At 40.9% G+C, this 22,667-nt stretch overlaps 2 protein-coding genes across 2 annotated transcripts; both read right to left on the reverse strand.

The window, feature by feature from the left end:
- Positions 1–4,110: 4,110 nt before the first annotated feature.
- epm2a (EPM2A glucan phosphatase, laforin) lies at positions 4,111–9,829 on the reverse strand. Its single transcript, XM_071915819.2, has 4 exons — positions 9,494–9,829; positions 8,821–8,995; positions 4,586–4,830; positions 4,111–4,394 (listed from the first exon to the last, which is right to left on the reverse strand). Exons 1-4 carry the CDS (start codon positions 9,738–9,740, stop codon positions 4,111–4,113), a joined length of 951 nt encoding a protein of 316 aa, XP_071771920.2. The 5' UTR covers positions 9,741–9,829.
- Positions 9,830–11,788: 1,959 nt separating this feature from the next.
- LOC139924698 (hydroperoxide isomerase ALOXE3-like) lies at positions 11,789–20,597 on the reverse strand. Its single transcript, XM_071915803.2, has 14 exons — positions 20,447–20,597; positions 20,012–20,212; positions 19,795–19,876; positions 19,566–19,688; positions 19,306–19,409; positions 17,850–18,022; positions 17,424–17,567; positions 17,041–17,244; positions 13,649–13,735; positions 13,363–13,529; positions 12,796–12,917; positions 12,578–12,678; positions 12,116–12,286; positions 11,789–11,968 (listed from the first exon to the last, which is right to left on the reverse strand). Exons 1-14 carry the CDS (start codon positions 20,595–20,597, stop codon positions 11,789–11,791), a joined length of 2,010 nt encoding a protein of 669 aa, XP_071771904.2.
- Positions 20,598–22,667: the final 2,070 nt, after the last annotated feature.

A 22,667-nucleotide genomic window follows, 5' to 3' on the forward strand; every position in this document is an offset into this window, starting at 1 on the left:
TGATGAATGAGCATCCGCTGCAGACTGGGCAAGCTAATAGAAGCCCAAGGAAAATGGCAAATGTTTGAAAGGACAGAGTTCATGTTTAAAATATCATGTGACCAAATGCTTCTGGGAAAAGCACATTTCAGTCTCTAAAGCCAAAGGAAACTGACTTGCTTAAATTTAATGATATAAACAGAAAGTAAAAAAAATAATGTGTGTTTTTGTGAGTGTGTCTCTTACTGACTTTAAATTGGTCAGCCTGTCCATCTTGCAGATATGCAAAAGAAAGCAGAGGGATGTTTAATGAGCCTAGTCAAGATGCATATTCCATGGCTGGCTGATTATTCTACTGAAAACAGCTTTGTTGCCAAACTGTTGGATGAAATGAGGCAAAAGTTGAGAATAACTGCAGCCATAGAATACTGAATATTTAATATTGAATGTATCCAAAGTGATACGTATACTCTACTGTACATAGTATGTCTTGCACTGTCTCATTGCACTGTATGTAAGGTGTTACTGTCTCTGTACGATGTGTGTCAGTATCTACTGTGTTACTATCTATGTTGTCTCTGCACCAGTGACATCAAGACAAATTCCAGTAGTCCTCTATTTTACATTTATAGGGTTTCTGATTCTTCTATTCCTCTATTTTGCATTTAAAGGGTTTCTGATTGCATCTGCTATTCTATAATGTTATTCACCCCCACCACCCATCCTGACACACACACACACAATGTTCACAGGACAATAGTGTGTTGTACAGGGGACAGTGATTTGGGGAGATATGAAAAGTTCTGGAGCAGCACCTGTTTATGGGCTTGAAATGGTAACACACATGGCATGAAATTAAGCCCGCCTGCTCATCCGAGGAGAGTGATTTTGGGAGCGGGTGTGTCCAGAAAAGGGAGCAGTTGCCCAGTTGGTGAGCGAGGTCAGGCAGCAGATTCACTATCTATGCTACATTTCTTCTGAGGCGATGCAGATGGGCAGGTAAGGACCAGTAGTGCATGTATTGAATTTTAGAGCATCTGCTTTGTTACACTTGAACATTACATTATCTATATTGGGCTAGTAATAATTGCACGGTGGGCTAGTGCACAGAATCCTCAAATTCTACCGCTGTCAACACAGTAACATGTTGCTGTCCATGGTGCCAAACTTTCAACAACACCTTCTTAATATTGAGATGCTTTTGCACAATCCATTTGGCAATTGTCGCAAGGCTTAAAGATTTTCCTTTAACTTGTCTCCTGTTCATTTCATACCCTCACCATGACTGAAGTGGATTTAATGGTTGAAATTATAAGTTATTATAGCTTTAACCTCAATTCAACTGGTCAGTCTATTTCATGGAAAGAGTATGTTTTCCTAATACTTTGTGCCGCCCAGTGTAATTGGACAATTAAAATCTTTTCGTCCATACCTAATGGAGACATCACTGCTGTTGGACTCATTGATTTACCATAAGAAAAGCGGTCCTCAAGCTAAATTACTCTCATTTCATCACTACAGTCGGCCTACTGCTATGGAGATATGCATAGTTCACTAGTAATGAGTCTTCAACCCCGCTGGAAAAACTGTTCCAGAGGTTTAAATTGGTAAAATTAAACAGTCTGAGAGCAAGAGGGTCCTGTTCCTCATGTGAATAATAATAATGAAATTATTACTTCCTCATGTATCTTTGATCTGACAGGATTCCAATACAATTTCTTTAGCTGTTTAAATTTAGTTACATTCGTGTGCACTAATCTGCACATAAATGTAGTCCAATAGGCTACTGCATTAAATACCTCTAATGAATATTGAACACTATACCAAACATGCTTGTGAAAGCATAAACCCCACCTCTGGGCATGATTGACAGGACATTGGACATACTGTTGGAATAATTCTTGTTGTCCACTTGTCCCACCCATGCGTTATCATCTCCAAGCCCCTGTATGCTCAGAGGGGGTGATTGGCCCATTAACTGTACTTTCCACCCCGGGGGTGTTTTTCCTCTTAAGTTTTTATTTCATTTCATTTTACAGTAGAGAGAAAACAGGAAATGATCAATCTCAGTTGGCGGATCCATTAAGGGATGAATGGGAAGGTGAACTGCGGAGGCGAATTTAAAGAATGGGTCTGTGAAGGCTTAAATCAGCAGAATGAATGTGTCTGTAAAAGGAGGAGCAGAGGGAATAAATACAAGCTGATGGCTTGCAGGAACATTGCAGGCTAGAACAATAGACACAAGTACACAGTGTATCCACCATGGCAAATTCTGGATTAAATGGAGCTTAAGTGCAATTCATAGATTTGTGGGTTCCACATGAAAAAATCTTCTGCGACACAAAAAGCAGTCTTGGTGATGGTTGCGAATGCTTTCTAATGTTCACTCTAATTTAAATGCAAAGATTTGGAGTAACTGGTGTGGGTGATTGGCAGATGCTGGAAATAGCGTGAACTACAAATACCTTTTTTATGCTCTTATTATAATTATAATAAATGCATCTTGTTTACCAATTACATTGACATGCATTAAGCGTTACCCCCCCCCCACACACACACACACACGTATACACAGACACAATTTCACCCGTACAGACTCTGCCTCCTTCAAAAAAAGAAGAAAAAACATTTCACTCATTTCGTATTCAGTCTTTGTGAATATTTTTAGAACGTTTAGAGATCCACAATGATTCGCTTCCACGAGCGCACACGCATGCTCAATCCACCCACCCATCCCCGCTGACACCCGTACTTAGTCAGTAAGCAACGCAAGCATAAGGTGCTCTCTTCTACAGGGACTCGCAGAAAAGTAATGAGCAGGCAAAAGAACTGTGCAGGGAGCGAAGAATTTCCCCTCTCCTACAATCCCATCGACTTTCACGTTGTCTTAAATCAGGAACAGATAATAAAAAAACAATATATCTTAAAAAAGCAATAAATACTCGAAAGGAGTCTAGGCTGAAATTCAGAATTGACAACCAAACCGTATTCCTATAATGTCTTATTATGTATGCATTAAAAATGGTCTGGCAGGGATGCTGCTTTTGTTATTTAGAGGATAGGTCGGAATAGCATCTGTGGGAAAAATAAACAAAGATGAAATGCTATCAGGCTCTGTGCGAGAGCCAAGGCGGAGTTCTATTCTTCTCTGTCTGGAAGCTGAATATCCCTCTGATAGAAAGCGAGAGGCAACGTCGCCTTTTTGGTTTTAGGAATTGATTTGTTGCTTTGGCAGGAAATACCATTTTCATGTAGCATTAAGACCTCTCCCCGACAAAAGAGACTTTCCTTTGCACCCTTCCTGAAATGAACCAGCAGCTTCTCAGAAACGGCACATAAGCATTAGTGACTAAGGAGTAATCCTTTGCTGAGGAGCACAACATGCTAAAGGAGATGGAGACCATGCAGCAGAAAGAGCGTTTATATTTCTCTCCTTGTTTGACTTCCCCTCCTCGCACCTTGAACTGAGAAACCTCACCCTGCACGACGTCTCTGGCCTTGTTACGTTCGCTCTTTGTTAGACTGGTATTGGTCTGTTTGGCTGCGAGTCCCTCTCACTCATTACTGTTCACCCTTTAAATCAGCACAACATCAGCTGCAAGTTGCCTTCTCAAAATGTCAGCTGTGTTCATTGATTAATACAAACAAGGCCGAAACAAAAGGTCTTTCCAAAAACCCCTGCGGACATTTACAGAGATCTACTGCTCGTGTCCTCGGCTGGCCCAAAGTGCGCAATCCGCATCCGTATATGCTAAATGGCAGAGAGTATTTCCCAAAGTTAAAGGCTAACACATCACAGCAGGATTAATTGCTTGTAGAATCTATGCTGGCAGCCAGCAGAACTCTCCCTGGACACCTGGGGATCGACCAGGTTATGACAACCACTCAGCTAAAACGGGTCATTTGCATTAGATCGAAGTGCACAGAAGTTTATTTTCTCCCCAGAAGTTATTTCACCTTCTGGCACCTTCCATATAGATCATGCTGACTATACAAATGTTTTTCCTTCCCCCTCGCATTTCAACTTCAAATGCAATCATTTTTAGTTCTACTTTAACTTTCCAACAGTCTCTAGTGAAGCTCCCCTAAGTGTCAATTCTACATCAATTTTTCAACGCTGCGAGGACACTCTCAAGTCTCTGGGTAAGAGACGGATGATCGCAGCTGTCCAAACTTCTGGATGAAGTCTGCCCGGGCTTGGACTAAAGCTTCCTCGTCTATGTACACCGCCGGCCTCCTGGCTGTGACAAAGTACTGCACCTTCCTCAGGCTCCAGCCCAGGACATACATGAGCAGGCCGCACACAGCTGCAGTGGAGCGGCCCACTCCAGCGTTACAGTGAACGTAGACGGTGTGACCGTTCTCCAGGAGACCATGCAGCAGGAATACAGCCTGGGGAAGCATCCTGACACGACCTGCAGGAGGACACACATGCAGGAGGATGCTTTCAGTGCTATATCACACTTAACATACGCCATACGTGCTGATTAACTTACATACATATTAACCACCTTGCATCGACGGTTAGGGTGAAGCAAAACGGGGACCAACAAAGTCTCACATTATTCTTAAAATGCGTTCTTATGTGTCACCAAGTTCCCCTCACCCTCGGTGCTCATATCAGGCGTGGGCATCCACACGTACACCAGGCCACAGTCCTTGTACAGATGCGTCATGGTCTCCGGGGTCATGGCTTCTCCAGGGTCGCGCCTGCAGCCGTGGGAGTTGTTCAACACGTCCCACTCTGTCTGGAAGTTCATCACCGCGGTAACGTCCAACTCCCGCTTTAGCTTGAGCGTCACATGTTCCACCTGGCGAGGGCAGCTGCCCAGCCACACTCGTGGCAGCACCCTGGGGGCCACAAACAGGGATGGATTGTTTATTTATTTGCATATTAGAGTCCTCATTATATGCTGCACATGCTGCAACGACTCATTGTGGGGTCCACCCGATGACTGACTGGCCAATGGGTTTACTGCAGAGAAAATACATTCTAGCGATGCTTCTTGTTCCCAAGGTGGTGCACAATTGAATAGTGCCGGGTCACATAAGATCAGTGGGTCTACAATACCAGAGTAATGCCTGGCTAAAGCATTAGGACAGAGGATGCAAGGTGGAAGTATGGAATGAAGAAATGTGGTGAGGGATTAGAAGTATAGCAGTATCACAGCAGACAGGGTGTAAAGAGAGCGCCAGACACTGAGGGAAAAAGGAAATGGATAAAGAGGGAGGGAAGGAGAGTGGCAATTGCACAGAAGTTCAAGCGATTCCTGAGGAAAATGATTAGTTATTTTTGGACAGTAACTTTCAGACAGACCGCAGGCACGCTGACCTTAGCAGTTCACCTATCACATTCTTCTCTTCGCAGGGTAAGCAGAGGGGAATATTGTCAGAAGAGCAAACATCTTTCATCTTTCTCTCTCTCTCACTTTCTTTCTTTCGCCCTCCCTCCCTCCTAGCAGTGATATTTTCTTGACCTCTCCTCCCTCTTATTTTCTGCCTGGTCACTCTGGTCTGAGGCAGACTCCATTTAGTGCTCATTAGCATGCGTAAGCTCAACAGCCAGAGGAAGTGACACGTATAAGAAAGGACGCTGTTACTCTGCGAAGTCACAGAGTGGCACTGCAGAGACCTCTCTGCTCCTGTTGGCGACTGGCTGTGACCAGGAGACCTCTGGCTTTTACTGAAGAACTCACTGCAAAAACAGCATTGTTGTAGATCAGTGGTTCTCGACGTGGGGGTCGGGACCCCCCAGGGGGTCGCAAAATAATTGTGGAGGGGTCGCGCAATGATTTATGGGATAAGAAAAAAACATATTTCTACTATAGAAATTAATTATCATGTCTACACTACCAGTCAAAAGTTTGGACATACGCATTTTTCTTTATTCTTATTATTTTCCACATTTTAGAATAATAGTAAAGACATCAAAACTATGAAATAACACAAATGGAATTATGCAGTGACCAAAAAATTGTTAAACAAATCAAAACTATCTTATATTTTAGATTCTTTAAAGTAGCCGCCCTTTGCCTTGATGGAAAGACAAAGGCTTTGGAAAGAAATTCATACATAGGCATCAACTTCACTATTTATATTTGTCTAAGAAACACATTTCAAGCATTTAAGCATAAGACTTTAGATCAAAATGGCTTTAAGAGAATGAAAAACATAGCACATTCAATCAGGTGTCAATTTTGACTGGTAGTGTATTTTTTCAGATTTTTCTCTAATTTTGCTTTTTTCTTCAGAAATACGGAATAGTTTTCAGCCTCTGATAAGTAATCAAACGAAGCAACCTAAAAAGGGAACATAATTGTTGAACTGTTCACCACTCTGCATATGTACACCTGTGACATGACGGGTGGTGGCGAGTAGGCATCGCTTCGTTTTAAGGGGTCACAAGCCAAAAAGGTTGAGAACCACTGTTGTAGATTATTCTAACGTCCTATGTTGCTGCTAAAGAAATACACTTCTGTTTGGTTCCTAAGGAAACTCATTATTCTACAAATCTTTTCTGTCTTCCCTGCTCTCACAGAGGATGTCAAATATGTAACAAGAGAATCATATAAAAATCAACTGCCCCCAGCAAACTGGTGCTTTGAATCTCTTGCATCTACAAGTTGTGTAAAATCATTTTCCTCATTCTCTATGCTGCGTATCAGTTTCCAAACATGGCAGCTCTTCAACAGTTTGCTAATCCTGACTGAGTGAAAAGTGAAAATATGTTGTTGTTTTTTTTATTAGTTCTAGCAGCTTTATTGTTTTACTTTGTTGTTTTCATTTTGTTCTGTTCATGAACTGTGGGCCTTACAGAAGCAAACAATGCAAAAAATATCAGAATTGACAATTGAAGCTGATGTCTTTGTTGTTACCAATGTTTTGTTTGTAGCTCGCCTTAAATACTGCCTCATAATTGAAAAACAAACAAATTACTCCACTTGTACAACAATCATAAGCTCAAAAACCTCATTACAAACATGGCCTAGCGTCCTTGGGGTCTCCTCTCCTTTGAATTTAAGCATGAGGGACAAGGCACCTGTAAAGTGAGTTAAAGTCTCTTTGAATCAAATAATGAGACGCACATAGCAGAGGTGAGTGTGTATGATACTTGGGGCTACACTGATACAAGGTCTGGGCGACTAATTTAAAAAGCTATTAATAGGCGAGGTACAAGGGCACGGTGCCTCCTACTGAACACAGGTCCTTGACATAAGCCTTGTAAGGTCTTTGGACACAAATTAAAACCTGACGGCACCAGCCAAGCCCGCTGCTTCTTATGCAAGGAATGTGTTCACTGCCTCAGGGGGACCCAGCCTCATTTCTGCTGTGTCTGGTATACCATGACACGGAGAGTGCGCCTTAAATAAGGAAGGCATGTTGGGGTAGGTTAAGTGGGCGTGTGTTGATTGTTGTCTGTGTGTGTGTGTGTGTGTGTGTGTGTATTTAGCATCATCAAATTTCTCCTGTCATTCGCCCATCATTTACGAAGCCACAGCCTCATAGATTCAGAACCATTATTAACTGCTGAGCTCTATTTCAGCTGCAGCGTAGAGTGGCTGCTTTTAATGCAACCATTCAATCTGGAAGCAGTCAATGACTTAATTTAGCCAAACGTGTCATTGAGATGTTATGAGACTGACTCGCTATCTCCCTAAAATACTTGTGAAGAGGGAGGAAATAAAAAACGAATGGCGAGGAGGAGAATGAAGATGAGAGCCTTTTTCATACACACAGTTCCTATCAATCACCTCTGTAAGGTTTTCCCCACTCCTCTAATACAAATCAATTTAGGGTCATTAACACTTTCTCATTCCTCTGTTGGATTTATCACTAATAAAACGAGCTAGCTACTGTATGAGGTGCCCAAAAGATAAAACTGAATTCTGGCTGAATCCCTATGAGATCCACAAAGAAGACTGAGGAGGCTGACGTAACACACCTGCTAGTGGTTTAATTTTTGTACGGCCCTCCAATGTTTGTTCCTTTGGATGAATTGCTAACTGACTCAGAGGAGCCGCATTCACACGTCAATTACAAATGAATGGGAGAGAGCAAGGTCAGAAAAACAAAAGGCCAGCAGTAGACATAAGAGGGTGATTGAGGCTTTGTCTGCTCCGTTAAGAGAGCGAGAGCAGAGCTTACAACAGGTTTCATCGGCAAAGAGCGGGGCAGCATAACGTTGTGACTTCATTCTGACTCTATTCTTTACTCAAAAATGTGTAAAAAGTAGGATGCTGGAGGAGTGAACAATTATTTTCTGTTTAACCAAGTGAAAGATTCGATATCAGGTCACAGAAGAATTCAACCATGCACAGAAGCTATAAAAGAATAAAGGAGACATAATGAAAGGATTGGTTAGCTTTGAAAGTCATAAGGAAAATATGGGAAGAGAGGCTGATCCTTTCCTCAGACTTTTAGTATGGCAATGCATTGGCCTCAGGGGACCTCATTAATTTTATAGCGTTATTAAATTAGGCGTACACATCAGATTTCACATCGCAAATGCAGACAAACAATAACTTCCAACAAGCATCGCATTTCATTACCGCGGAGTTGGATGATGCATCTCTATTAGTAAAACTCACTTACAGGCTGCATGTAAGAGTGCTTAGGCAGTTTTGCAGGTTGTTTCGTGCAATTTCTCTTCGGAGACGAGAGAGGTGAGGCGAAGACAGATTGTATGAATATGCAAATGACATGAAATTCAAGAGGGGCGGATTGAGGAGACTTCAAGCTGCATCATTTAAACTGACACTGAACCTCATGATATTCAGTTATTCATGACATTCACATACATAGTCATGCCAAGAGGGCTTTTTTGTTGTTGTATTGTATTACCTGGAGAAATGCATGGCTTTCTGATCGGCCACGCCAAAGTAAAAGTTGGTGGTGTGTTTCATCTCATCTGTGTGGCCCGTCTCCTCTATCCAGTGACCAATCGGGTGGCAGTACACTCCGTCCACCATGTTCCTCTTATCATATATGCAACATCTGTCATGGTGGGGACCGTTGCCTGGTAACAAAGAAGACAACATAGTGACCCGATGCCCAGTGAGGGATCATACATGGACAAAACAGGCCTAAGGCATCAATAAAGATTTCTTTCCTAAACAAATAACAGAGGAATCATAGGCTACACAAAACTTCCTTTATTGTACAAAATGCTATATTTTGATGAATGGGAGAACAGTTAAAGCATCAAATCCAGAAGTAAGTAATACATAATAACATGGCTCTCTTATGTTACAGCAACAGGAAGATATTTCCAGGTAAGTATAGTGGATTGCAGCAGCCAGCAGGAATGGCAAATGTGAGGTGTGTCTTTACCGCCACCACGTGGTTATAAAGAAGCATTACAAAAGGATGAACCAAAGATGGCGGCGGATTTTTTTTTTTTTTTTTTTTTGCACCTGTAATATTATGCACGGAGGGATTCAAATTAAATGTATGTGACGTGACAACACCTATACCCTTATAAACACGTCATGCACAATATCGCGATATAATCTACCTTCCCAGACGTAAGTGCCGCTGACTTTTCTGATGAACTTGAACCACAGGCTGTCTTTGCACGGCTCTGCCAGCTGCACGTCGCCGGTCCAGAGACACGGGTCATGCTGTGACAGGACTTTTTGTGTGGCTTTCATCTGCACCGCCCTGTTGGGGTCCCAGTGGCCCATTTCGGGACGGGAACCCAAAACAAACACCTCAACATCCGAGCACTCCGGAGTGAGAATCACACCGAATCTGAATAACATTGTCGCAGTTTAGATAATGTACGTCCTCGAGACTCATTTAGTGTGCCGGGGTTGGCGGGTCATTACAGCCTCTGCTCTTCATTTTAATCTCATACGTGTCCGGAAGTCCGTCTAGCCTAAAAATAAACGCAAGTTCCTATGTTGGATGGTCTAGTCTGCAGCAAAGAGGAGGCAGAAGCAGTGAGGTCCCACTCTGTCCCTATTTCCAGGCACCACACACCGGCGGACCCAGACCAGAGACTGCTCTCTATAATAATAATAGATATAGCCACAAATTATGCCAAATGATCTGACAGAGAATATAAATTTAAGCTTATACGATTAATAATTTTGGAAAATTTATACATCTCAACGATAGACGATTTGTCTGGCTGTGAGGGAACTATTACTATATGTAATTGACAGTAAGGCCATACGGGCAATACAATATTCTGGGTTTTGACTGCATGCTCCCAGTTTTGGGCACAGATCGGCCAGGTGTCCAGGTATGGGAGTACCTTGAATTGATATAGCTGACCCTTGAACATAAAGCGGAGGCCGCCTGTGATGGGGCACCAGAGGAACGTGGAAGTACAGTATGCCCTCTTCTAATCGATGGACATGAACCAATATTCCAGTGTGACAGCCTGGAGAATCTCTGCTCTCTGCAACATGCGGAAGGGCAAAACCTTCAGGAACTTGTTTGGCCCTTTTCAATTGAGTATTGGGTGATAATTGTCATCTTTTTTTGGATTAGAAAGAATGACCTGAGGTCTGATACAACAGTCTTAAAACCTTCCTTTTTTCTCAGGCCTTTGGAAGTTTGTGTGTGCCTTTGTGTGGTTCTGCTGTAGTTTGTGTGTGTGTGTGTGTGTGTGTGTGCTGTTGTAGAAGTAGGTCAGGGGGTTATAAAAAGCTGTATTTTATGTGTGTGTATGCATTGTATGTGTGGCTGAAAGGGTATTTTATTTATGTGGAGTATTTTATGTGTATTGTATTTCCTTATGTTTATTGTCACTATTTTTGTCTTTTAATGCAAAGCACACTGAGCTTACCTGTGTATGAAATGTGCTATACAAATAAAATATTACATGATATCTTGAAACAAATATACACCCATTCTTCTGTGGCAAAGAATTGCGATGGATTCCTTGGAGCAATGTCACATATCCCACACTATGCACTGATTTTGTGGCTTATGGGTCATCTTTTAAAAGACAATGAGCAGTCCATTCACTTTATGAAATAGAGAGTAGCAATTCAGAATATGGGAGACACAGGAGAGAAGGTGCTGGTGATATTCAATCAAACCAACAGGGGTACATGTGGGTCCAGAAAGGCAGTAATTAACTACTACAAAATCACTGTGCACCTATGGGTCATTTTCTCTTGCTGTCCCCATCATAACAGATACATGTATGATAAGAGTGTATTGCCACCTCATACTGTCAGCCACTGCATAGAGGAAACAGGCTACACAGATGAGATGACACACAAGCAACTTTAAAATAAAATAAATGATATATAAAAATAAATGCCCTCTTAACATAATCATGAATGCATGTTTGTTGAATAATACAAGCACATTTTTACATTTCAAAAAGGTTTAGATTTTGCTGGACAGCAATTACATGAAAGCTTATATTGCGGTTTAATGACATCACCTCACACAGGAAAAAAGGTTATGTTATGGGGTTATGTTGTCGCCCCGTTCCGTCTGTTTGTCTGTTAGCAGGATAACTCCAGAAGTTCTGAATGGATTTGCATGAAACTCTGTGGAGGGTTTGGTCATGAACTGATTAACTTTTCACACCGATTGGCCAAGGGGGCATGGCTTCTCATAAAAAGGCATATAACTTCCGAACAGATTCACGTAACACCATGAAACTTTGTGGCCTATCAGCAGATCAAACAACATGGGGGACTATAATATAATGTACTATAATATAAAGCAAGACTATAATGAAAAAAGAAAATCAAGGGGCAAAAAATTCAGAAGATGTTTGCAAAGGCCTTGAATGCAGGTTTAGCAGAAATTAAGCCATGTTTTACTGTCCCAACAGACTTATTTAGATAGATATACTGTTCTCTATTTCAGCAGGGTTTAAGTAGTTGTAGGGCACTGCAAGCTTTGAGTTCCTCTTTGCAATAGCCTCACTGAGGTAGGACAACTCTGCTTGAAATTCCTTAATCATCTGCTTGGGGGCAGGCTCATCAAAGCGTTCTTCAGGATATGTACCCAGAAGAACCTGCCAAAAAAGACACAGAAAAAACAGAGAAAACATGACTGACCACTGACACAGCAGACTGTTTAGGATACAAGGTCTCAAGGCAGTTCTAAATGGATTAGTCACGCTAGGCCAGAGTGTGTATTCATTCATGCCTGCCAAACTTACAACATCGCTGAATTTGCTGGCAAGCAGCCAAAGCGCTGCCATAAAGTGGACTGTCTCTCCAACATTTGGGAGTGTCTCCATAATTGTCTTCATGCTAGACTGCCCCTTAGTGGTTGGAGGAGCTTCGCGCATCAGGAGAGAGCTGTTGGGCATCCAGCTGTGGTAGTCGTACTAAAATTAAGAGAGATGTTTCAGTATCTATTGCAGGTCTGTCCATTTCTTTTGGGGTTGTGGGCCCATCTTTAACTGAAACCCACTTTAAAGACAATAGATGTAAAATTAAACATTACATAAAAATTATATAAAACGATATTAGAAATGTCATGTTTTCATCACTTTATTGCTCAGTTGATATCCTGCTGATCTTGCACATGTGCCATATGTTTGATGACCCTGATCTATAATCAAATTTGTTTGAATTCATAAAGCAATCTTTTTTCCCCCAATTCTTAATTGTCTCACCTGCCCATTGTTGACTGCAGCATGTTGAGCAGACACTGTGAAGATCACCATGGTGATGAACTTGATCACTTCCTCCACAGTGTGAAAGCATGAAGGAATCCCTGTTGGTGTCACCGTCATCATCAATCATTTTATAATAGTAAATCTTTATGTCTGTATGTACATTTAGATAGATTTGCTGTTTACACAATTATACGACTCAAACATAAATAAATGACCTGAGCTTCTGTTTCCTAAGAAGCCATGGGTGAATATCTCATTGATCCATGCCTGGAGCTCCGAGTCGCTACACACCTCACAATCTGTAGGATAATAGTACTCCACCATTGCCTCAACAAAGCTGGAGAGGAAGCACAAAGGATGTTAAGATTTGAAATCAGTGTTTTGAAATTGTGGTTGTTATTATTATTTTTTGTAATTAACTCAAATCAGCCAGTGAATTACACATTTACTTACTTAAAATTTCAAATACATACAGACAGCAGTGTGAGCATCAAGAGCTTTGTAATTTACTGATTCTCATAAAAGCTAATTTCTTGAATTCCCTATATAATCTTTGTGCCAGCCAACTAACATTTTCCAGACACTGAATAGATAGGGGCAGCAGTACAAGAAGTGTGACCCTGTGACAGATGTAACCTTTCCTCCCTCTGCAACTATTCTCGCAAGCTCTTGCTATAAAAAAAAGAATAGATTATTACTCTATCCTTACTTGACTACCTGTTCAAGTAAGGGTTATGGACAATAGCTATATTTCATGACATGATTTTATTTTATTTTGTGACCTGTTGATGATGCCCCACAGCTTCAGTCCATCATCTCTGTAGTAGAAGTTGGGGATCGACTCCAGTCCTCGTGCAGCGATGTCTTCTGGCGGACAGAGGGAGCTGTAGGTCGTTTCAGAGAGAGCCCTTCTCATGATCTCGTTCAGCCCCTCTGGTCCAAGAGAACTCTACACAATTAGCATGAGACTACATTAGATTTGGCAGAATCTCTTGCTCACGATATTGTAATTGGAGTTTAAGGTTTAAGTTCTGAATATTCAAAAATATGGGTGTCAAAGATTCATACTGAGGTTAAAGATCCATCTGGTCCCACAAGAACATTGCGGCCAATAGTGTTTATTTGGAGGGTGTAACGGAAGTGTGGGATCAGCAGCTGTACAGGCAACAGAGAGAACAATACAAATTAAATTACATTAAAAATCAATTTAGGATTTATGCTACAGCTAAATTCATATTTTACACAGTGATCAATTATAACATACTATACATATAGTAATGTAGAACAGGAGTGTTATTTTTTTTTGCTCTTAAATTACAGAAATGAAGTATTATGTCCAAACACAGCCAGCATCATGGACCACCTGACTTAGAGTTGCCCAACATTATCATCATAACAACGTACATTCCCCCAAATGTTAATGCTAACGAAGGACTCAAACATCTCTATGGTGCGATTAGCAAACAACAGGCAGTGCATCCTGAGGGTGTTTTCACAGAAGGCTTCAACCAAACAAACTTGTTTGGTTCCTCCTAAATTCTTCCATCACATTCTTCCATCACCTCTTGTCCTACAAGAGCAGACATTTTGGACACCCTGATGGCCACAAAGCCATACCTAACTACATCTGTGTCCTGATTACAGACAATTAATAAAATGGGTCAAACTAGCTTTCAAACTGATTAAAGTGTGGGCAGAGGAGGCAGAATCAGCAGTGGAGATTTGCTCCCTGCTGAAAGCACACAAGTCAGCCAGATCCGGCGATGGTGCCACAGATGCTCTAGAAATAGAAATCCACTTCATGGGAAAACCACCCCCACTGCATATTGCATGGCATCCAGACCATCAGTCACTATAGTAAGAAGACCTGCGCTTAAGACACTGATGCCTCTCTTACAGGTGAGCTCAGCAACCTCTACACACACTTTTAGGCCAGCAACGCAATGCCAGGAAGGCCATGACTCTGGCAACAGTCTGTGACCACAGACAATGTGAAAAAGACCCTGGAAAGGGTTGAAACACGCAATCTGCCGAAACTAATAGCATTAACAAGTCTCAATGATTGTCACCCTGCCGCTCTCAAACCAGTAATCATAAAGTGCATGAAGAGCAACCGTCATCAAGGCTAACATCCCAGACACACTGAACCCTCAACAATTTAAATACTGCCCCCAAAGATCAACAGAGTATGCAATTTTCACTGCCCTCAATCTGGGCCTGACACATGAAAAAAAAGTAAGCAAGAACGCCTTTTATGGACTAGCGTTAAGCATTCAATGGCCTCATACCATAAATCACATTCAGAAATGGATCTCTAAACTTGGCACACTAACATTAAACACCACACTGAGGGGCGAATTCACAAAGAATGGATTGCGGCCGCTAATAGCACCATGATTTGCGTCTCATTTGCAACTGCTATTTGCTCCGTCTCAAGGACCGATTCACAAAAGATATTGCGCTAATGATATGCCAGCGCAAACACGCCCATAACCTGTTGCAACTGAGCGCAATTTGCCCCTGTTTTGCGTCTGATCGCAATTTGCCCCTGTTTTACGTCTGACTGCAATTATCGATATGGCAAAGTATAAATGTTGGCTTTGCGCCAAGAACACAATAGGCAGGACAATGGCAGAGAGAAAGATAAAACTTAAATTTTCAGACTGTGAGCTGCAAGTCCTGACGGAGACTCCAGGCAAGAAATTTAACCGGGACTGCGAGAAACCATATTTGGGATTTAATATCCCAGTCTGTCAGTGCTGTTGGTGTTTCCAAACGCACCTTCAGACTGCAAACGAAGATGGCATGATTTGAAGCGGAGAACAAAGGAGAATGTAGGGGAGCTTTATTAATTTATTTTTCATGACACAATTGCATCCTGTCACTGCATCCTTTGTTTGTCATTGCATCTCACTGCATCCAGAAATAAACTAGAAGGGCACTCGCGAGCGCAGACCTCCGCCAAGGCCAATCCAGTCTTCTATGATATGCAAATGTGCAAGCGCAACCAATATACGGATCCGCTCCAAAATGTAATGGGTTCTTCCTTGGCCCATGCTACACCCTTCCACGAAGTTTCATGAAAATCGGGCCAGTAGTTTTTCCGTAATCCTGCTGACAGACAGACAAACACACACACAAACGAACGGCACTGAAAACATAACCTCCTTGGCTGAGGTAATACTGTAAATGAGTTTGAGCGGGGCTGTCCATGGTGCTGAATCTTTAGGCCAAAATAAAGCCCACTGTGCTGACTAGTGAGATAAGTGAAAATATTTTCAGAGTGAGAAATTGAGTTGTATTGATTGTTTGGTTGTACTGATTTATTTGCTTTCGTTTGTGAAGCAATCTGTGTTAAAGTTCTATAGTAATAATAATAATAATGTCAAAATATTATTTACAGACTGTATTTACAGACAATCTTATTTTTTAGGTCACACAAAGGTGGAATTGTTGCAGAGACATTTGTAAGGTCAATTCAATTCAATTCTCAGTTAAATCAACAAGTGATAAAGTCTAGGCGTGACACCCCTTATAAATGCGCTTCAGTTACCACCAACTCTCTGAAGACGCTAATAATTTCACTCTAACTGCGTGTGGCAATTAGCGCCGACCTTTGTGAATTGGGCTCATTTGCATAGAAAGGGGCCAGTTTTGCGCCAAATGTATGCATATTACCTAATTTAAATACGTGCAAATAGCACAGGAGCACCGAGACGCTATTTGCGTGGCAGCGCAGTTAGCGGGGCATTTCTCCCTTTGCGAGTGCTTTGTGAATTAGACGGTTTCTTTTTGTCTTATTTGCACAGGTTTAGCGTCAGCAAAAGCCGCACAATCCTTTTGTGAATTCGCCCCTGAGAAATCTCTGACATTGTGACAAATGACTGTCAGGACTGGTGACTTTACTCAGGGTCGTACTCAGCCCACTGCTGTACTCTGTACTCACTGATGACTGTGTTGCTATGCATGTCTCCACCACCATTATTAAGTTTGCTAATGACACAACCACTGTGGGCCTAATCACTGAGTGTGACGAGTCAGTCCAATGCATCACTGGGTCCTCACTCCCACCCATACAAGTGGTGTAGGAGGAAGATGATGCCCACAGGATCATCAGCAACACCACCCACCCAAACCATGGACTGTTTACTTCCTTAACATCTGGCACCACAACATTCCAGCACCAGTGGACTCAAGAACAGTCTTTACTTCCAAGACTGAACAGGACTCTCACAAACACACCCCAGTAACCATCATCTCTAGACGTCCTCTTCATATTTAAGTTCTCATTTGACTAGATCAGTCATCCAAGATTTGTTCCCTTATTCCTAAAAACTTTACAAATATGGTCCCACAAGTTGTACTTGGAAACTGAGTGCAATGTCATGTTCAGATCACATAACATAGGACCAGAGAATAACAACTGAACTAGATCCATGATCTCTGCTACGGGATCATACCTTGTAGAGGGGATGAATCGCGGGGAAGTTGCGAAGAGTGGCAACAGTAAAGGCTTCTGCCAGATAATGAGTGTTCATGAGGTGATAAACAGCCTCATATTGCATGGTATCTGCATTTTTCAGAAACATCTTGGCTAGCATCCAGTCGCTCTCTGGGTCACTGGGCAGAAAAATGGGGTTCTGCTCAGAGGGTTGTTGATGCAGCTGAAATGTCAAAAAGATTAAAAAAAATATATATTTTTCATACAATGGCTAATTAGACTTTTATGAAAGGATAGTATATATACACTATTGGTGATTTGACAAATGATTCTATATGAGTATTACTATTTGAATATATACAGTATGAATACAGGCATTGATTCACTGCATCAGTGAAATACCTGGATTGCGATTGGCATCAGTTTGTTCTCTGGGTTCATGTAGAACAAGCCGAGCCCAGCAGTCAGAGGCAGAGGTTTACCGTTATACATCCTTGTGGGTAACCCATCCATCCTCTTGTAGTCACAAAGGAATATATTGCCTTTCTGTTATGGGAGTCACAAATAGATTAAAGAACAATATAAGACAAAAAAAGAATTACAACAAATGGAAGTGATCCATTCCCCACATGCAGGAAAAATAAAATTTAATGTTAAACAAAGAGAACATCAAGCAGTCAAACCGTTATCCAAACCATCAGTGTTCAAGAGTCATAGACCTTACAAGACTCAGGGTCGTCTCACTGCCACACAAGTGTAGGTTTAAACCTACAAATTGTCTCCAAAGACAACTGTTATCAAGCATCTTAAGGCACTCTTCTTCCATACCTCCATTTCCATCTGCAGAGAGCTTCCATCTTCCAGGAAGGGCTTCACCATCTCCTCTGTGACTGGAAAGTTCGAGGGAAGCTCCAAGCAGCGCTGGATCACATTGGGGTTGGTTGCATTCAGAAACTGGAATCCATAAAAGTCATCTTCCCCCCAATGCTCTGAGACATACTCTGGAAGGATGGCAGTTGATGTCAGATACATTTTTCTCATGTCTAATAAAGTGATGAAAATAGTGAGGAACAACAGCCAGAGAAATGGATACATGGCTTTATCAAAAGTGGATGTAATGCAAAATGGTTAGTTGATTTATTTACAGTACACTGTAAATAAATGTAAGTTATGTAATTACCGTATTATAAAACCAAAAAGTTAGTTAACTTAAACCGCAATGGGACGAGCCAAAGAACCACAGTTTTTCAACAGTTTAGGCAAAGAAGGAACTGTGTTCAAAATATAAACACAAAATATGAATGGTAACTACTTATTTTCTTTCATTCACTCATTACCATGGCATTCATAATTTTTGAAGATCAGCAGACTAGCTAACCAGCTTACCTAGATAACAACAGGCTAGTATGGCTAGTTTGAACTTTAATGGTTAGCTAGATACTAATCTAACTGAGAATGGCAGGATTACATTTTTTCCCCACTTAGTAGCGAGAGCACTAAGCTTCATATTATTAGTTAAATTGTGTAGCCACTATGAATTTATGAGGATCATAGATGGTGGTATAAGAAAGGTTGAGAAAAGCCCTACCTACAGTAGGCTATATGTTTTATTTTATGTCTTGAGGTCCATTCAAAGCTGTTTGTGTGGTGTCATGTAAAAACACTCTCAATCCATTTTTACACGTTCATTTTCCAGTATCTCTCTGAGCCTTACCAAGAACAGGCTGTTTCGGTTGCTGTGTCTTTAAGGCTCATCAATATTAACGACCCCTCTGTTCTGATTGGCTAACCGTTTCAAGAGTGAAATGTGAGACACCACAGAGCCGGCAGCAGCGAGAGGCAGGGAAAACTCTCCGGTAATAAACAATGACAACCGCTTTGTTAGTCTATTATTTCTTACAAAAATGATAATGAGTGAACCTTTGTGACGCCACAAAGTTACGGAAGTCCAAACGGCTCCTTCAGAGGCTCGGTTTTCTAATATGGATTATGTGGATTTAGTTGGCTACCGTGCGTTTTAATACTTTCACAATATGATAGCACATCCAACTCCTGCATAATCAAAGAGGCAAGGGAAATCCAGTTTTACATGATATGGGACCTTTAAGGGAAGACAATTTCTAGGATTTATTTTTCATTCCGCTATGGACGTATGTCCAACAGTCAGGTTTAACTACTGCTTAGCTGCCATATAAATGATAAATAGTAATCTATAATTATTATGAAACCATGATAATGAGAATGTTGCAGTGGGTTAACCTGCAACACTATTGGAAACTTCTACCTGAGATCGAAGTCTTGTTGAACCAGAAAACCTTTTTCATGGCCTCAATGTTTTCCCACTGTTCAGTAGATCCTGTCAGTCCCTTAAACTTTAATTCAGCAGACCTGAGTTAGGGGTAAGAAAGATTATAAAAGGGCAAGGACAATGCAGATGATTAAACATTACCATTTCAATGTAGTTTTTTTGGCTTAAAAAGGGTAAGGGATGTGACTATATTGGAACCAGGTGGTGCTCCAACTTAAATATCAATATAAACTCACATCATTTTCTTTGTATAAAGTAATTCATATGATTTGGACATGGAAAAGCGGATTTCAGCTGGGAGGTCAGAGCCATCTTTGAAATTGTTGATGTGGGGCAGTCCCTCAGCATTCACCCCCCATCTAAAACACAGAAAGCAAAAATAACAGCATGTAAAGATTTGTCTAGATAGGCTTCTGAGAGTTTAACTGCAGGTCTAGGTACACATTGTGCACATGAAAAACTCACTGGTACAAGCAGCTTTTAAGTTTCAGCTCTTGTTTACGGTGGTCAATCAGTAGGGGATGCTCCTCCTCACATGCCTTCATGGCTGAGAAGTTCAGGATAACAATATGGACACAAAATTAGTCACATTATAAATTACATAACTAATATATTTAAACATTAACAGGAATTTTGAGCAGAAGAGATATCCTAATCCTTTTTGTGTATATTTAAAGCAGACCTTTCCCTCCTCTGAGCTCGACATGTTCCCCCCTGGACACCCATCTGTTACAGGGGAAAAGGATGACTTCTTCCTCTGGAGTGGTCACCACTATTTTGGAGCAGAACCACTCGTTTGCTGGGAGAGACAAATAGGGATCTTTCTCCACCTTGACCAGTAGAAGTTTCCCCAGAGACAAAGCAGTTTTCACAGTATAGGTCCCTGTCTGGGGAGAAGGGTTCAGGTAGGGTCGTAAAATTACCATCCATCAACCATCATGATGCAAGGCTGCAGTTAAATGGTGCATGTATTCCAAGTAATCACTACACGGCGACAAATTCCATCCTCTCCCGCACACATACAGTAACATACAAACAAAAGAAAAGAAATTTTTGTATTGTCCTAAACCTAATTTAAGACCTTCTTAATGAGCAATGCTCAACACTTGGATTCAACTTACCTTCCCAGCTGTAAAATCAATGCCATAGTTGTCCAACTCTGTACGCTCACTCTCTCCCTCAGTTCCGATTAAGGTGACAAATATGTAGTCAAATGTTCCTGCATGTGTCATGTCACCTGTTGTCACCTCTAGCTTGTACTCAGCCATGATCACTCAGTAGAAAAAATGTCTGGAATAACAAATGGAAATGTCTAAATTCAATGGTAAATGTTCATATGCTAATATTGTACAAAAGTAACCAGAGTAGGAAAATATCTATCTATTATGTCATAAAACCTATATATTGTTCACTCTTGCTATCACAAAAGTATACAAATGTTTAAATGGTTCATTTTTTAACATTAACAAATTACCAACTGAAAAACTATCTCACAAAAGTTTCTTTTTTTCCTTTTAATGAACTTTCTCTATCTTGTAAAGTGTAACACAAATAGACAGCCAAAGAACTTTTCAAACTTTTTAACTTTGCATAGTCTTATCCTACTTTTCCAAATAAAACAATTAAGTTAAATGTATTTTGTTTTGCTCATCGGTTGTCATACACATAAGAAAACATAATCAAGTGATTACATATCCCTACAAATGAAGGCTGTTTTTTGTCAAGAGCCAAGAGACCTATCACCTACCTCCTTGCTTTAGTTGCAGCTCCACATTGTGTTTCCTTGTCTATATTCTAAATTCTTACCTTTCTTTCTCCAGAGACCCTCCACCCCCTACTTTTGACAAATATTTTCCCCAAGGCATAACATGTAACAACCTGATTGTTGACTTTCCTTTACCTTTCCTGACCACTGTAAGATGGAATTAGGGCCAACCTAATGTATAGCCTTGCTTCAAGTGTACAAGTACAAGCATATCAAAAAGATACAAAGTTTGCATCACTACTCAAGGGCATTTTTTACATTTCATGTTTGCTTTTTTTCATCAGAGTCGTGTCACTAACTCTTGAATGAGAACACATACTGACATAAACATCTTGTGCAAAGGGGAGAAGGGGAGGAAGGCCTGTTCCTGACTAAGTATATGGTTCTTATGTGCATACAAGAAGGCAAAAGGCTTTGCAGCAGGCCTTACAACAGTTATATTTCTTACTAGCGCATTATTCATTATTTTTAGATAGTTCATGCTTTGTGAAGTAGTAGATTCATGATTTAATTGTTTTTCTTTAGAAAACTATACGATTTTTCCTCTGATTAATTTGTTTGAATAAGGTTAGGTCAGGTTAATGTATGGCCACTCACATGCTCTGGCACCAATAGACTCAGGAAGCATATTTACCCCCAAGCCATGAGAATAATGGTTTGAGGAGTTTGTGAGACAGGATTCTCACAAGAACACCTCAGTAAACAGCATTTCTAACATGAGTCACTGTGCGAGTAGGGGATAAAACATTGCTATTCTGACTTGCTCCATTTAGCTGAATGTGAATAGCTCACCATGCACACTTGTATATCTGCTTCACACCTGTAAATCTATCAAAGAAGGCATTGTACCATTATTTGTTGTATTATTACCTCCGCCAAGGAGGTTATGTTTTCGGTGCCGTTTGTTCGTTTGTCTGTTTGTTTGTCTGTCTGTCAGCAGGATTACGGAAAAACTACTGGCCCGATTTTCATGAAACTTCGTGGAAGGGTGTAGCATGGGCCAAGGAAGAACCCATTAAATTTTGGAGCGGATCCGAATCCGACTGACAAACAAGCAATAATAGCACGAACCTTGGCGGAGGTCTGCGCTCTCCGAGTGCCCTTCTAGTTCTCTAAATGTTCTTTTGTTGTAATTGTTCGAAATTTCGAGATTTTCAATACTCTCCATTTGTTCTTTTTTTTTTCTATCTTATTCAAACAAATGAATCAGAGGAAAAATTGTATAGTTTTCTAAAGAAAAACAATTAAATCATGAATGTACTACTTCACAAAGCATGAACTATCTAGAAATAATGAATAATGTGCTAGTAAGAAATATAACTGTTGTAAGGCCTGCTGCAAAGCCTTTTGCCTCCTTGTATGCACATAAGAACCATATACTTAGTCAGGAACAGGCCTTCCTCCCCTTCTCCCCTTTGCACAAGATGTTTATGTCAGTATGTGTTCTCATTCAAGAGTTAGTGACACGACTATGATGAAAAAAAGCAAATATTAAATGTAAAAAATGCCCTTGAGTAGTGATGCAAACTTTGTATCTTTTTGATATGCTTGTACTTGTACACTTGAAGCAAGG

This window comes from Centroberyx gerrardi, chromosome 18, assembly GCF_048128805.1.
Source record: "Centroberyx gerrardi isolate f3 chromosome 18, fCenGer3.hap1.cur.20231027, whole genome shotgun sequence".
Classification (NCBI taxonomy): Eukaryota; Metazoa; Chordata; class Actinopteri; order Beryciformes; family Berycidae; genus Centroberyx; species Centroberyx gerrardi.